Raw genomic sequence first — 15324 nt, forward strand, 5'->3', positions numbered from 1 at the left:
CTTAATTGAGCCGAATGTGCTGGGCTTTAGATGCTGCAGGCACAAAACCCACACAATTAGGAAGGACTAATGACATGGGGTATCAACCATTATTTCTCCAAATAACCCACAGGGCTTTCCATACTTAGAATCACTGAGTCTTAATTAGCGTTTAGGAGGAGGAAATGGAGTATTTAACGGAAACGGATCATCCTCACACGAGCCATTCTTTGACAGTGTCTGCATCATTTAAGAAGACAAAAAGAGTGGATGTAGGCCATCATTTCCAGACGTGTTGGAATATATTTTTTGTTTCAGTAATTATTAAAAAGTTTTTCTGTCTTTGCAGAGCCAAGATGATATGCACGTTATCCACAACAACCAACTGGGTAAGTTTTTTTTTTTAAATTCATTTATTGTATTAGCAGAAGTAGGAAGAAGCAAAATATGTACAAATAGAATCACAGGAGAGTAAAATATTCAGCTGAGTTAATGGGACAAGGAATGCAGACACCCTGAAATAAATTACACAGTGCTGTAAGTCCTGATAGTAATAATAACATGGCTTATGTTGCACCTTTAAAACAGATGTTTACAAAATACTTTTCCACACAAAAGCAAGAACTTCAGCTAATTTTATTATAACCTCCTGCTTATGAATCTGTTGGTTGATAATACCAGAACAACGTGAACCTTTGGCTCTTAATCTTAAGCACAATACCTGTTGATTCTTTTCTTGGAAAAAATGCTTATCAGTTTCATAATGTTACAACAGAGTTCTCACATGGTATTTTTTTCAGTAACATCCACTAAATTTCATTACTGATTACAACATTAAGCAAAGTTTTAAATTCAGAAAGACATGGCTGCAACACTCGACATGTTTCCACTTCTTTTTTAACCTTGTTATCAGAAACATCTCTTTTTGGCCACAGATGGCCTTGTGGTTTGAGGTGTGCCCCATATACACAGGCGTCCCAGGTTCGAGTCTAGCCTGTGACACCATTTCCCCATGTCTCTCCCACAGTCTCTCATCCCTGTTTCCGATTCTGTCCGCTGTCCTCTATCAATAGAGGCATAAAAAGCCCAAAAATATATCTTTAAAAAAACAAAGATCTCTTTAGCCTGATGCTAACATTGTTTTACTTCATTTTTTCTCATTAATCTGCATTCATTCTCCTTTGCAAATCCTCTCAGTCAGGTCGGATGGGGACCGTTGGTGGAAAGCCATTTTCAGGTCTCTCCAAAAATGTTCAGTAGGGTTCAAGCCAGGCTCAGGCTGGACCACTTTAGGACATTCACAGAGTTGTCCCTAAGCCAGTCCTGTGTTGTCTTGGCTGTGTGCTTAGGGTCAGTGTCATGTTGGGAGGTGAACCTTCAGACCAGTCTGAGGTCCTGAGCCCGGTGGAACAGGTTTTCATTGAGGATACTTTGCTCCATTCAGCTTTTCCTCAACTCTGATGGTCTCTAAGTCCTTGCTGCCTAAAAACACCCCTACAGCATGATGCTGCCTCCACTGCCATGCTTAACTGTTGGGGTGGTATTGGACAGGTGATGATGTTGTCTGGTTTCTTCCAGACAAATCTTTTCGAATTGAGGCCGAAAATTTCAATCTTGGATTTTCAGACCCTAAAATCTTATTTCACACCGATGAGAGTCCTTCAGGTGCTTTTTTTTAGACTCCAAGTGAGCTTTCATGTGTTTTACACTGAAGAGAGACTTTGTCCAGCCACTCATATCATCTCAGCTCAGCTCTTCTTATAACATGTTGTGTCGCCTCATGTCATATCGGATCGTGTTGTAACGTATCCTGCCCTATTGTCTTGTCTTTTCTTTCCCTTCTCGTCTTTTCTCACCTTGTATTGTCTTAAGTCGTCTCAAATCATCTCATCTTTTATCATCTGGTATAGTCTTGCGTCAGGTCATATCATATCTTATTGTATTGTCTCGGCTCATATCATAGCGTATCAATGCATCTTGTCACCTTGCTTCTTATTGATTTATATTGTATTGCATCTCATCATATCATTTCTAACTGTAACATATCTTGGTGTCATATTGTTTTGAAACATTTCTCTTCAAATTGTTTTATATTGTTTCTCAGTGTATCATATTGTATTGTATGGTTTCTCATCGTACCACTTTTCATCATATCTTATTGTATTGTAACTCAGCGTATCCTCTTGTATTGTGTTGTATCATATCGTCTCCCATCATATTGTATCTTGTCGTAGCATATCTTATTGTATCATTTCTCATTGTGCTGTTTTCATCATACCGCATCTCATATCATATCCCATTGTATCTTATTGTTTAGTTTAATTTCTCATATCTCATCAAATCCCATTATATAATATCTCAGGGTGCTGTATCTTATCTTGTATCATTTATCTCATCGTATGATTTCTCATCATATCGGGTCTCATTTTATTGTATGTCATCGTATCATATTATTTTGTATATCTCAGTGTATCGTATTGTATCTTATATCTTGTACTGAATCATATGGTATGTCATCCTATCATATTTTATCATCGTATTTTATGGTATTGTATCTTATTTCAATTCACATTGCAATGTATCCTGAGTTTATCTTTGATTCCCAAAGTTGGAATAACTTATTCCTTAATTTATCCTTAACAAAAAAAAAAAAAGTCATTATTTAACATTTGGCAAGTCCAACTTAGTATTTCACTGATTCCTTAATTATATTCATTGACAGTTATAAATCGCCTAAAGCAATTAAAGGTGTTATTAATGATTTTCCTCCTCCAGGAACAGTATTAGAGTGATTTTTAGCAGACATGAATAGTAGAGAGAAAAAATATGGATAGATTGACTGGTGTGATATTATAATTAAATCACTGTTGCCAAAAATGATTTCAGTTTGAAAATAAAACCATCTGTCTTAACAGCTTTGCATGATAATCTGACTTTATGCATCTATATTAATCAGTGATTGAAGAAACATTATGTGATGAAATTATCATTTGGTTGGGCCAATGGTATGGCAGGATATGGTGTAATGAGTTTTCCATCCTTAGACTAAATATTCCAAAAACTCCCAAAAATGTTTCATTATTAATTAATTTTACCGAGTACCAAATGAGTTTAACGCTAACCCTCATTAAATTCATTATTGTACTATAATTTTTGGGATGTAATTAGAGGTGTGATCAGATATTTTACATGTGTATCCATATTTGTATTTGTTTAATGAGTTCTAAAGCTGCTATATTTGCTGTACTTGTGTCCAGAGCTGCTGCTTTTGGTGCGGTTCATGTTTTCTCCTCGTGTTGTTTGATATTTGGATCAGTCTGCTTCAGTGGAACTAATTAGTAATGTTGGACGACATTCAAAGGGCTGAACTATTACAGCGTGTTTTCCAGTTTAAAAGAACTGTTCGCTCGAGGGTTTGAAATCCATTATCACCCGATATAATCATCAATATTAAATGTTGAAATGAAAAATGTCAGACTGTGTGAAACTATCCAGTTAAATGAAAACAATAAAAAGGGCTTTGTCTGAGCTCTGCCATGAAAATTGAATCTTCAGAGTTGCTTCGATCTTTTTTCCATAAATATAGTCTCATCTTTTCATCGATTTGACAGCAACCAGGACTTTCATAAGTAGAGCAAATAAAAAGATCTCATGCATGCCTTTCACGCTTCACAGCGCTCACACAATCACAGACTGAGAGTGATTTTTTGTTTTTCGGGGAGCCTGCAGAGGAGTTTGGAGCCTATTTTCTGGACCTCTGCCTGTTGTTCATTCAACTGGGTCACCGTGGACACAGAGACACACAAAAGCAACTTCATAATGCTCTCATTTGGCACCTCAGCACAGAGAGGAAATACAAACAGACAGCTATCTGAAAAATAGAGCCTCACTATCTGGCACCAACACAATGTTTCCCTTTGTGACACCAGAGAAGCTGCTTGCTCCTGCTGAGAGTGTTGTTTGTGGGCATCGATTCAAAAGATGAGCAAAGGAAAGTCAGACTTTTATTGTTTTAACATTGTGGCAGACATGAAATAGTGGTACGGGCTTGTTTATTTTAAAAGTGTCGGTGACCTTTGGGAAGCTTTTGGACGTGAGCTGAAAACAACATGTCAGGGAGGAATAAAGGAGGCAAATCTAAACAGAATGATGCCTCATTAAAGTCTGGATTAAATGAGACAAATCACACATTTTTGTGGTTAAAAAGGAAAACCTTGTGATGCCACTGGCTGTTGTGCTGCTTGAAGTGTTTTTTTAAATTCAACCTCTCATCAGCGCAGCTATCTAAACCTTAGAGAAAAGCCTCAGGAACAGAAATCATTCATAACAGCCCTATTACAGAAACACATCCCTGCATTTTATGCAGTATAAAGTTAAGAAAGTATGCAGATAGAACATTTTCATCAGTGCCCAGGGCAACAAGTCTGAATATAACAGTCTTTTACACTTAATTTAAGATGGCAGAAATACAGTAGCCTCGTGCTGCACAAGTTTAGAGGAGATTCTTTGCATGCTACACTGAATTTAAAAAAAATAATGATTTAAAAGACCTTTGTTTTCCATTTGTCTCTTCATCTACTCGTTTCTCAGCACCTGGCTGTTTCACTTCTGGACCAACTTTTATTTCCTGTTGTTTTCTTTTTTTTCCTCCTTCTCCTTCTTGTTCCCTTCCATTTTTTCCTCCTCTTTCCCCATCTTTTCTCTTCCTCTTCTCTCCTTCTCTTTATTCTTAATCTCCTCCCTTCTTCCTCCTTTTTTCTCATCCACATCTTCATCCTCGTCCTCATTCCACTCTTCATTTGGAGCTTCTCTCTCGGGTTTTTCTCTCTCTTATTCTTTTCTGCCTCCTTTCTCTTTTTGTCTTTCTACTCCTCCTCTCCTTTCACCTCCTAGTCTACTCTTCCTTTTCTTCCTAGGCTTTCTTCTCTTTTTCTTTCCATGTTTTCCCTCTCTTCTACTCCTTTTCTTCCTCCTCTCTCTCTTCTTCTTTAGCTTCTCTTTGTTCTTCTCCTTTTTCTTCTTCTTCTTGTCATCAATCTTACTTCTTATCTCCTATTCTTTCTTTATTCTTCTTTTTCCTCCTTTCTTTTTTACTTCTTTTCTTGCTCTTCCTCCTTATCTGCCTCCTTTCTCTTTTCTCCTCTCTACTCCTCTTCTTTTTCCACCCCTCTTCTTTGTCTTATTCTGCTTTCTTCTTTTCCATCTTCTCCAACCCCTCGTTTTCCTCTTCTTTCTCTTTTCTTCAGCTCCTCATCATTCAATTCAGTTAAGTTAACAGGCTTTATTGGCATGGAAAACATCAGTACAAATTAAGAACAATATCAATAACAGAAAAAAGGATTATTGTTAGTGTGAAAAATCTAAAAAGATTGTTAAAAAATGAAGAAATTCTATGTTTGGTTTTTTTTTTTTCTAAATGTGCAAGGGTCACGGTGGTGTGTTGTCCGTTCTTTTTTTGGTCACGTCTCACATAATGTGCTCCAGCACATAAGGAAGTGTCTCTTCATCATTCATATTGGTGAATTCCTTTTGTCTGTATAAAGGGCAGGTGGTTAAAAAGTGCAGCTCTGTTCCCACCTCCTGTTGGCTGCAGTGGGTGCTCAGTCTGTCCTTCTTTCTTTCCCCCCTCTCCTTCTTCATGTTCCACCTTTCCCATTCCTCTTCTTTTTCTCTTCTGTCAGCTTCTTCCTCTATTCCTCCTCCCTCTTCTTCCTTTTCTACCTATCCTTACTCTTCTGCTTCTTCCCTCTTTTTATTATTTTTCACTCTCTCCTTCCTCCTCTACCTTTCTTTTTTCTTTTCCTTCATCTCCTTCCTTCTCTCCCACTCCTTTGTCCTCCTGTGCTTCTTTTCTTCCTCCTCCTTTTTCCTCTACCTCTCTTCCTCTTCTTCATTTCCCCTTTGTATCTTCTTCTTCTGCTTCTTCTTCTACCTGTCTTTTGTTTTCTTCTGTCAGCCTCTTCTTCCTCGTCTACCTATCCTTACTCTTCTGCTTATTTCCTACCGTTTCATTTTAACCTCTCCTTCTTCCTCTACCCTTTTTTTTTCCTTTCCCTTTTCTCCCTCCTTCTTCTTCTTCCTTCTTCCCCACCACTTTGTCTCTTCTGCTCCTTCTTTCTCCTCCTTTGTCCTCTACCTCTCTTCCTCCTCGTTTCCCATTATGTCTTCCTCTTCTGCTTCTTTTTCCTTAACCAGTCTCTTCTTTTCTTCTTGAATTTGTTCATTGTCTCCTTTTTCATCAATCGCTCTTTTTCATTTCCTTCATTTTCTCCTTCCTCTTTTGCTCCTCCGTCTTTCTATTCTTCTCTTCTGCTTCTTCCCTGTTTCTTCTCCCCTCTCCTTCTCCTTCCTGTTCTTCCCTTCTTATTCCTCTTCTTGTCCTTTTCCTTCAGCTTCACCCTCCTCTTTTCCTCCTCCTTCTACTTCTTTGTCTACCTATCCTTAATGTTCTGCTTCTTTCCTTTTCCACCGTCTTCCTCTGCCTGTCTTTTCTCTTTTCTTTCAGTTTCTGCTTCCTGTTTTCCTCATCTCATCTCTCCTACTCCTCTGTCCTCCTTCTTCCTCTTCCTCCTTTCTGATTGTATCTTCCCACTCTGCCTTTTTCCTCTTTTTCTTATTGTATTTCTTCCTCTTCTTTAGATTAGTCTATATTTAAGATCAACACAACATTTAGTTCTGTATTACCATATACAGATAAATTAAATGATAAAATCATGTGAGGCCTCAAGCTATCAGTTCAGTCAGTTGACTTTATGTTCAAACTCTTGGCCTGTAGTATATGAAAAGAATAGAGAAGATAAAATGATATTTAATATGCACTGCATAACAGTGGATGAGTTACAGTTATGAATGATAATGTGAGTAAAGAACTTTTCCAATCACAGTTTTAAAGTTTTGAAAGCTCTCTCAGATCATATCAGTGTTAAAACCCTCTCCTCCACTTCTACATACATGTGGCAAACATTCAAGTCATGCATTATGTAAAGAACAGCTCTTAATAAGATGAAAAGTCTATAAAGTTTAACCTCAGTGAAACTTTATGATGTCTTGTCTGCCAAGCTCAGTGTTTTACATAAGTAGATTTAAAGCAATGATGAACTTACCTCTACTGTAATGTTTAACGGAGCCAGATTTGAATAACATCCAGATGGCTGTTCACCCAGAGGACAGTAATGAAAGACTAATTTTACTGTAAGGCTTATTTAATACACTGTACACCTTTGAAATTAAAGCAATCAACCAAACCCACACATCGAAAAACAAACAAGCTCAACAATAAATGACAAAAAAAAAAAAAATACAGGAAACAAAAATTCAAATAAGAAAATACTCCATAACAGAACATGATGATACATTAATATGAGTTTGAGTCTTGTTCCGACAGCTTCTTTGAAGATTTTCTATCAAAATGTTTGAGCTGCATAGTGGTGCAGTGGTTGCTTCACAGCAGGAAGGTTCGTGGTTCAGATCCCTGACAGACAAGGTCTTTCTGTGTGGAGTTTGATTCCTATAACATGGATTTTCCCCCACAGGCCAAAGTCATGCTTGTTAGGTTATTTGGTGACTATTCATCCATTAGAATTTCAGGTAAAATTAGTAAAAAACAAAAAACTCCTACTCGGGAATACCAGAATAAAACTGAATGCTGTGTTTGAACCATCTGGAGCACAAGCACCAACAAGATGTCTTTAGGAAGTTAACGCACTGAAGTTTCTTTCCAAACTGTCAAACTGACTGTAGCTGCTTGTTCTGGGTAATACAAGAAAAAACAAAATACTTTTTTCTGTCTGAATTTGTATTGTTAAACCAAGACCTGTAGCTGGAAAACTCAACTGGACCAAAGAATAAAGGCTTAGCAAGTTCAGGTTCAAAGCTGATGTCAATAGAACAGAAATTTTATGTTAGGAAATGTCCAGAAATTAGGAAAATTTCCAGAAATTGTTTTTTTCTTGGCACAGTTTGCCATGCCTTCCAAAAATGCAAGTTAAAGGTCAATCATGCAAAGAAGAAGACATGTGTTAACACGATCCAGAAACACCACCGGCTTCTCCGGGCCAAAGCTCTTTTAAAATGGACTGAGGCAAAATGGAAAACTGTTCTGTGGTCAGATTAATCTAAATTTGAATTTGAATTTCTTAAATAGGATAGGGACCATCCAGCTTGTTACCAGCACTCAGTTCAAAAGCCTGCATCTCTGATGGTATGGGGTTGCATTTATGCCTATGATGTGGGCAGCTTAAACATCTGGAAGGGCAGTATCAATGCTGAAAAGTATACAAAGGTTTTAGAGCAACATATGCTCACATCGTTCTGTTGTGAATAACATATGAGTTTATGGGATTTGTAAATCTTTGATTTTTTTTTCATGTTACACAATGCCCCGACTTTTTTGGAAACAGGGGTTGAATTTGGAATAACTTGCCACATTTTTTTATTGCGTGTATTTATCTCCAAAATAAACTATTGCAAAGTCTTTTTCCAGTAATGTCCAGCCCTGGTTCAGACGGAGATTTTGAAGCAGAATGGTTAGATCTCCTAACTTTTAAAGAAAGACAACTCTTCGCAGCATCACTGCATGGGTTACTGAGACAGAGTTTGTACTTTTGCATCCTCTTCTCTTTTTTTCCAATAGTTTCTTTGGCTGTGACTGGTTTCTTAATGCCTAAGTTTGGTTGCTGAACTGTTTTGTAACTGTCAAGAATAAAAAATTAGAGATAAATCCTTGCTTGTTTACTTTGGGAGAATATCACTGAAGTCAGATGTTTGTTCAGATGCTGTGGAGAATGAATGACTTGTAGGTTTGGCTCTTATCATGGAAGAAGAAAAATGTTCCACCTAACCGCAGATTACATATTGTTAAAAAGTTGAGGGTCAAGGGCAACTTTGGAATACAAATGCTGAACTTAAAAGCATAAGAGCAGAGAAGGTGTGCCAGAATTTAAATCAGACTATGAGTACAACAATAATGAAGCCCTACAAAGGAGCTTTCCACTCTTCCCTCTGCAGATTTATTATTTCCATGGAGTGGCTCCAAGCCAGCGTCTTCAGACCAAAGGGGGCACGCTTTGTCTCTTCAAGGAGGAACAATGCTCTCAAGATGCTGCCTCCAACCTTCCCTGTGTGCTTACTTTTCCTTAATTCTTTCTCACACATGCTTGGCGGCGAGCTGACTCGATTGTCTCTGCTTTTCTTCTTCATCCATTTATTATTCTGCACAGGCCTGATGACTTTACGGTGCACATAAATCCTCCAAAATGTCATAAATGTTGCTGGAGTTTATCGCTGCACGGGGCACACTCATTTTTAAAAAGTACCGCTTTTCAGAAATTACAGCTAAAAATGTTATTATCAAGTGGTGTCTCATTCAATTTTTTGGAATACTATTACGGGTAATGAATGAGTTTCATAAGCAAAAACCAGGACTACATCCTGCGTTAATTGCCTTAGTTTCTTGAATTATTGATGCTAAGTGAGGTTTAAGGGTTGAGTTCGGCGCTCATTAGTCCACAGCAGAGTGTCCGCGGAGTCATGAACTCCTGAGAACCTTTAATGAGTGTGATTATCGCAGGTTGGAGACTCTTTTTTCCAACCTAAGGGCCGCTGGATTGTTTTGTATGTGTGCTTTTGCGTTGCTGCTTGGACAGAATTCTAATTAGGAAAATTTTACAGAAGGGTAACTTTTCTCTCAGGTGGCTTCTCCCCTTGTTCCTACCTCTCTCGCATTTACTTTTTCTTTTTTGGCAATGGTAGTGCATCTCTCTCTCTTTTTTTAGTTTTCCTCCTCTCTTTTTCTGTCTCTGTGTTACTGAGATATTTATGACACTGACCTTTTCAGCCATAAGCTGAAAGTTAAATACACTCAGCTCTCAATTGATCCTCTACAAGGCAATTAAAAGTTTGTATTAATATGAAAAGAAGGCTGATAGAAAATCGTTTCACTTGCTGCATGATACACAGGGCTGTGATGATTGCCTTGAGGGAAGGTAGATTATTTTTTATGGCTAAATCAAACTCAACAGCCTTAAAAGTTGGCCATATATTGAATTTAGGCTACCAGATTGAATATCGCTGGATGTCTGTGGATTTGCTATTAAATCCTGGTGCTTTGTGCTGTGACGGTCATGGTTAGTTTGGTCAGGAAACTGCAACCCAATTCTCTCTGGTGCAATGTGTCTCTCTGACGCCCCGATTTGGATGCGAGGAAGGGAGAGATGGAGGGGAATTTTTCAGGAGACGGATGATTCTGTGCCATCTCGTCTCGGGGAGTCCAATGATGTGAGTCACTGGAGTGTGGAAGGTTTTACATGAGCACAATCAGCTGCTGGATGGGGAGTCAGGCAGGCCCACGATGGAAATGAGCTATTGACATCCTCTGTCATCTCTGAATATGTGCTGGCAATGAAGAGCTCGGGATCTGTGGTGACAGTTTCATTGTTCCCACAACTGCCCCTAATGGTTGCTCTTGCAGAATCTTTTCCCTCTCGGCTTTTGCAGACATTTGTCATTGAAATTGGACTATTGATCCGATCCTAAAGCTTCTCCTTTTTCCTCTCAGAACTTTGAGCTGGATTTAAAGTCCCTGCCCTCCAAAACTTATCCGTCCCTATCCAGCCTACAGTTGGGATCCATCCATTGCCTTTTCCATAGACGTGGGGTTTATTTATAAGCGAGGGACTGAAGGTGCACCGGGCTGAAATGAAGCGTTCTAGTGACAGCTCCGGTGACGACACACACCTGCTCTGTGACACTGATGGAAATGACAGAGCTGCAGGAATGCCTACAGGTCACTGTGCTCTCAGAGCCTCTGCCACTTGGCAACGTCTGCCTTTCCGCTCTAAGGAAGTGTCACTATTGATTTGTGTCAATGAGCTGACAAGGCTGCAGGGCCCGGCCACTACAAGAGAGCACACAATCTATATTCAAGAGCAGATATTTACTTCATCCCACTGTATCCCAGCGTACACCTAGAAACGGAGATGATGTGGTACCAGTATTTCATTATTCATTCCTTATATTAAACCTGATAACAATAGCAGGGTTTTAGCCAATACTGTATCGCAGCTATGACAAATAGCATGTTTTTAAACTTCAGACTTATCTGGGGCTGTCAGCATTCATGCATTAAGTGTGATTAAGAGTCATAAATGGCACATGGACTTTTTAAAATCACATTTAATTGTGTGGTTTATTTACCCTTACAGCATGCTTTGGTTAGCCACACACCAGGATCTCCCTGCAGCCACACTGATGTAAAATAAGTCCACCACTGCTCCTTAATGTCTGCTCAGTGGACAAATCAAAAGTCATCTGCACCTTGTGATATCAAACATTTACCTTTTTACTGTCCCCTAATTCCATTTTTAGCCCATAAGAGGTTCCTGCTCCTGTGGTTCTATTCATATCTGGTTTTTCAATCTACCCAGAGTTCCTTTTTCTATTAAAATAAAAGCAGGTCTGTATCCAGACAGGAGGTCAGTTACCCTTAGAGACAATACAAAAATTAAAAATGAAACAAAATCAGTTTAAAATGCATAACAGTGGAATTTCAAAATGCAACAAAAATAGAAATTAATCATGATCAGCCACATGATCTGAGATTAATCCTGATTATTTTAATAGTTTGATAGCCTTAAAAATATCTTATTATGACATGGCTAGCACTATAAAGCAAGGTTGCTGAGAAATCAATGCGATACTATTAACCCATTTAGACCTAATGCAGTGTTCATATACGCATACTGTAAGACCAGCCAAGACATTTGCATGCTTCTACCCAAGAACTGAAATTATTTGGATGATCTTATTGTTTTTCTTGCTTTAAGATTGTTTCAGGGCTTTTTGCCTTTATTTGGATATGACAGCTGAAGTGAAACAGGAAATGTGGGGAGAGAGAGGCACAAGTGATGCACCAAATGACTCCAAAACTGGAAATCGATCCTCAACCCGCTATACAAACTGAGCTAAACTGCCACCTGATCTTATGGGTTATAAGACACGTGACCGACAAGACTTCAGCTTCCTTAGTCTCTACTCTTGAGGGGATGGATGAAAAAGTTTTTAGAGAACAGTCACTGACAACGACAATGACTGAAATCATGAGTGAGGGGAGTATAATAGAGGTAACTACTGTGGTATTTTAGACAAGAATGACAATTATAGTTAGAGCCAAGGATTTAAGCTTCCAGATGTTTTTTTTATGCCAGATCTCTTTCTGCTGCCAAGGCTGGGGAAGAAAGATTTTAGTAAACAATGAAATTCAGTGCAATTTTTCAGAAAACTCAAATTTGTTAGGCTTTTTTGAAACAATTCTTAGATTTTAGAGGGAAAAAAAATCACATATTTGTGCAATTTAGACTGTTAGAGATCACATCATTTTGAAATATTTTCTTCCAAAAACACACAAAAAGATTTTATTGTTTAATGCCTCAAAACTCTTAAGGTTTTCTGATTCTTGGGGGGATTGTGGACAAGTTAAGGACACATATTTTTCACAATATGTGACCTTGATTTTACTTAATTTTAACCTCTAGAAACAAACTGAGTTATCATTAGTTGCAATGTTGGAAAAATACTGATAATTTTTGTTTGATATTTTATGGCACACATCTACAGAGTGTGCATTTCTTTATAAATCCTTTAAAACAAGACTCACAGTGAGTACTATGGTTTATTATTAGAAGTCAGCAGGATGCTTTTCTGTTAGTTTGAGAGCACTAGTTATAAATTAGCAGTTTGCAAATACAAGACTTGTCATTTCATATAAAGGGATGACTAAAGCTATTCTAGAAAAACTGAAGTTACTGAAAGTTTTTATGTCATTTTTAGCAGATTAGTGTAATAAACTAACTTCATATCCAGACCCAATTGTGAAGTTGCTTCACAGAATGTGGATTGATCCCCAGCTCCTACAATCACACGCTGATGTGTCTTTGGGCTAGAAATTTCATCACAGTTTGTTCCCTCTGCTACTTCAGTGTTATGTGTCAATGTGTGTGAATGCATTTAGCTGATAAGGCCAATCTGCATAGTAGCCTTTACTAGAGTGGGTGATATGTTATCATTTGCAATATACCGTGAAAAAAACTTTCCACGATGAGAAAACGGCATTCACCAACAATAATGATAAACTATGGTTGATGACGTGTGTCTGCGACCGTCACGCACACGTACTTCATCAACTGCGAAGCACTTGTAACTCACATGCAGAAGTGTAGCAAACTTGGCGTAAGGCTGAGTTGAAATAGAGGATGAGTTTGTTGCTAAACGAGGAGCTACCTCCATTATCTGGAAATGGTTTGGTTACAGGAAATCGGACGTGGAACAGACAACAGTAATTTGCACAGTGTGGTTTATTTTATTAACCCCTATTCCTCCATTTCACAGCCGCGCAAGTTACGCACAGACCCACCGTTTACACGAGAAAATAACAGAGCACTTAGTCTAATATTTAGAAATATATGAGTAATAAAATTGCATCTCATGTAGATTTTCTGTAAAGATAGCATAATATAATATTTACAACAACATACAATGTACATAATATGATAGATAAATAGGAGTGTGTGGTTTATGCAGTAGACGGTATAAATGATATGAATTTAGCCTATGGTAGAGATTTGGACTCTACCCACCAATCGCGATAACGCTTGTTAATGACATCATCGTATCTGCCTCAGTGTTAGTTAGCAGGCAAAAACACATGTTTTTCCTCTCAAAGTCTGACGGCTGTACCGCAACTAAATTGAGTATGCCATCAAAGGTTTGTTTTAAGGGGAGAAGGGGGTTAATAACACTTGAATTTGGATTAAAAAGCATTATCTCTTTTTAATTTTGTAATACCGTGATAAAATACTGTTATCATCAAAGGCAAGAAAAATACCGTGATATGATTTTTAGGCCATATTGCCCAGCCCTATAGCTAAATAACATGATGCATGTTTCTTTTTATCAGCACTGTGGGTTCTGTCTTTTAGGTGCATAGGTGTGTGTCTATAGTACACACCTTACAGACAGCAGGCAAACAGACAGACAGAAGTGTATGGTAGAGGGACAGATAAACATTAAAGCACAACACTGTATGTCCTATCTGAAAATGTGACTATTACTACTAATACCATATTATAAGCTTTGTTGTAATTATACATCATGGACTTAATCAAACTTAGTTACAAATGATATATCAGATTGAGTTATTTTTATTTTTATTAATTTAACACCAAGAGTCTCAACTTGGACTTGCATTAAGTGACTTATCTCTGTAAAAACAAATATGGTGGAGCCTGGCAGCTCTGCTCTACTGAAGGAATCTCCAGACTGAAAAGAGGATATCAGACTGCATGTTGGGTTTAAACACTACAAGACAGAGGCAAACTGGACAAAAGAGGGGATGGGATGCATGGAGCAACATGCATGGAGGTGAAATAGTAATGTAAATACTTATAGTTTAGGGTAAATTTTAAGGCAAACCCTGATATTTGTACTATTTCCAACTAAATTTCTCTTTGAATCTCTTAAATGTAGAAGCAATATAGGTTTTTTTTACTAAAATATCCCAACATGAATCGATATTGAATGGAATCAAGTCGAGAATAAAATCAAATCGGGGCCTTCAGAATCAGAATTGAATCAATTCAGGCAATCAGTGGCAATACCCAGCCCTAATTTGTATGTAGCTGGTGTGGTTAAGCAACCCATTTGATACATTTTACCTAGCCAAAAAAGTTGTGTTGAATGGTGCCATTTTTTATCGTGATTTATATCATTATCGCAAAAAATACAGCAAAATACCCCTGATAAATTTTTAAGATTTATCCTTTACTATCAGTGTGTGAATAAGGAGTGAATGTGTGTGAATGTGTTTGTCTAGCCCGCACTTTGAATAACAGAACACTGGACCACACTTGTGGGCCTGAACTGACCTAAACTAGAAAGATTTAATTCTAATGCAGTCTGCCAAGGGTTCTGACTTTAGTGTTTAGCTGAATAACCACACACATCCTTATTTTTAACATGATTTTATTTCTGTTTCCCATGTACGTATTTCTGTTGTCTTAGGTTTGCTTAGAGGCAACAGTCAAAAGGTCAAAAACTCTTTTCCTGATGCAGACGTTACAGTTTTTCAGTTTTAACTCTGTAAAGGACTTTGAAATGCTCTATGAAGGGTGCTTTATAAATACACTAACCTTGCCTTGGCCTGTGTTACATAAGGAATAATTTGTCTTTTTGATTTGGTATTTATTTGTTTGATCAAGTATTGTTGATTTTGATTGATTCCCCTTTGGTGAATGAGTTATGGTATATTTTCAAGAGGGGGTTTTTGTACACCTGCACTGTGTTTACATCTTA

At 37.8% G+C, this 15324-nt stretch overlaps 1 protein-coding gene across 1 annotated transcript in view; it reads left to right on the forward strand.

The window, feature by feature from the left end:
• b3glcta (beta 3-glucosyltransferase a) overlaps nucleotides 1-15324 on the forward strand; it is a 134211-nt gene that overhangs the window by 41515 nt on the left and 77372 nt on the right. The window contains exon 3 of the mRNA XM_041812761.1: nucleotides 329-368. Within this exon, the coding sequence (XP_041668695.1) occupies nucleotides 329-368 (40 nt within the window). The remainder of the gene's footprint in view (nucleotides 1-328; nucleotides 369-15324) is intronic.

The sequence above is a fragment of the Cheilinus undulatus genome, linkage group 2 (assembly GCF_018320785.1).
Source record: "Cheilinus undulatus linkage group 2, ASM1832078v1, whole genome shotgun sequence".
Taxonomy (NCBI): Eukaryota; Metazoa; Chordata; class Actinopteri; order Labriformes; family Labridae; genus Cheilinus; species Cheilinus undulatus.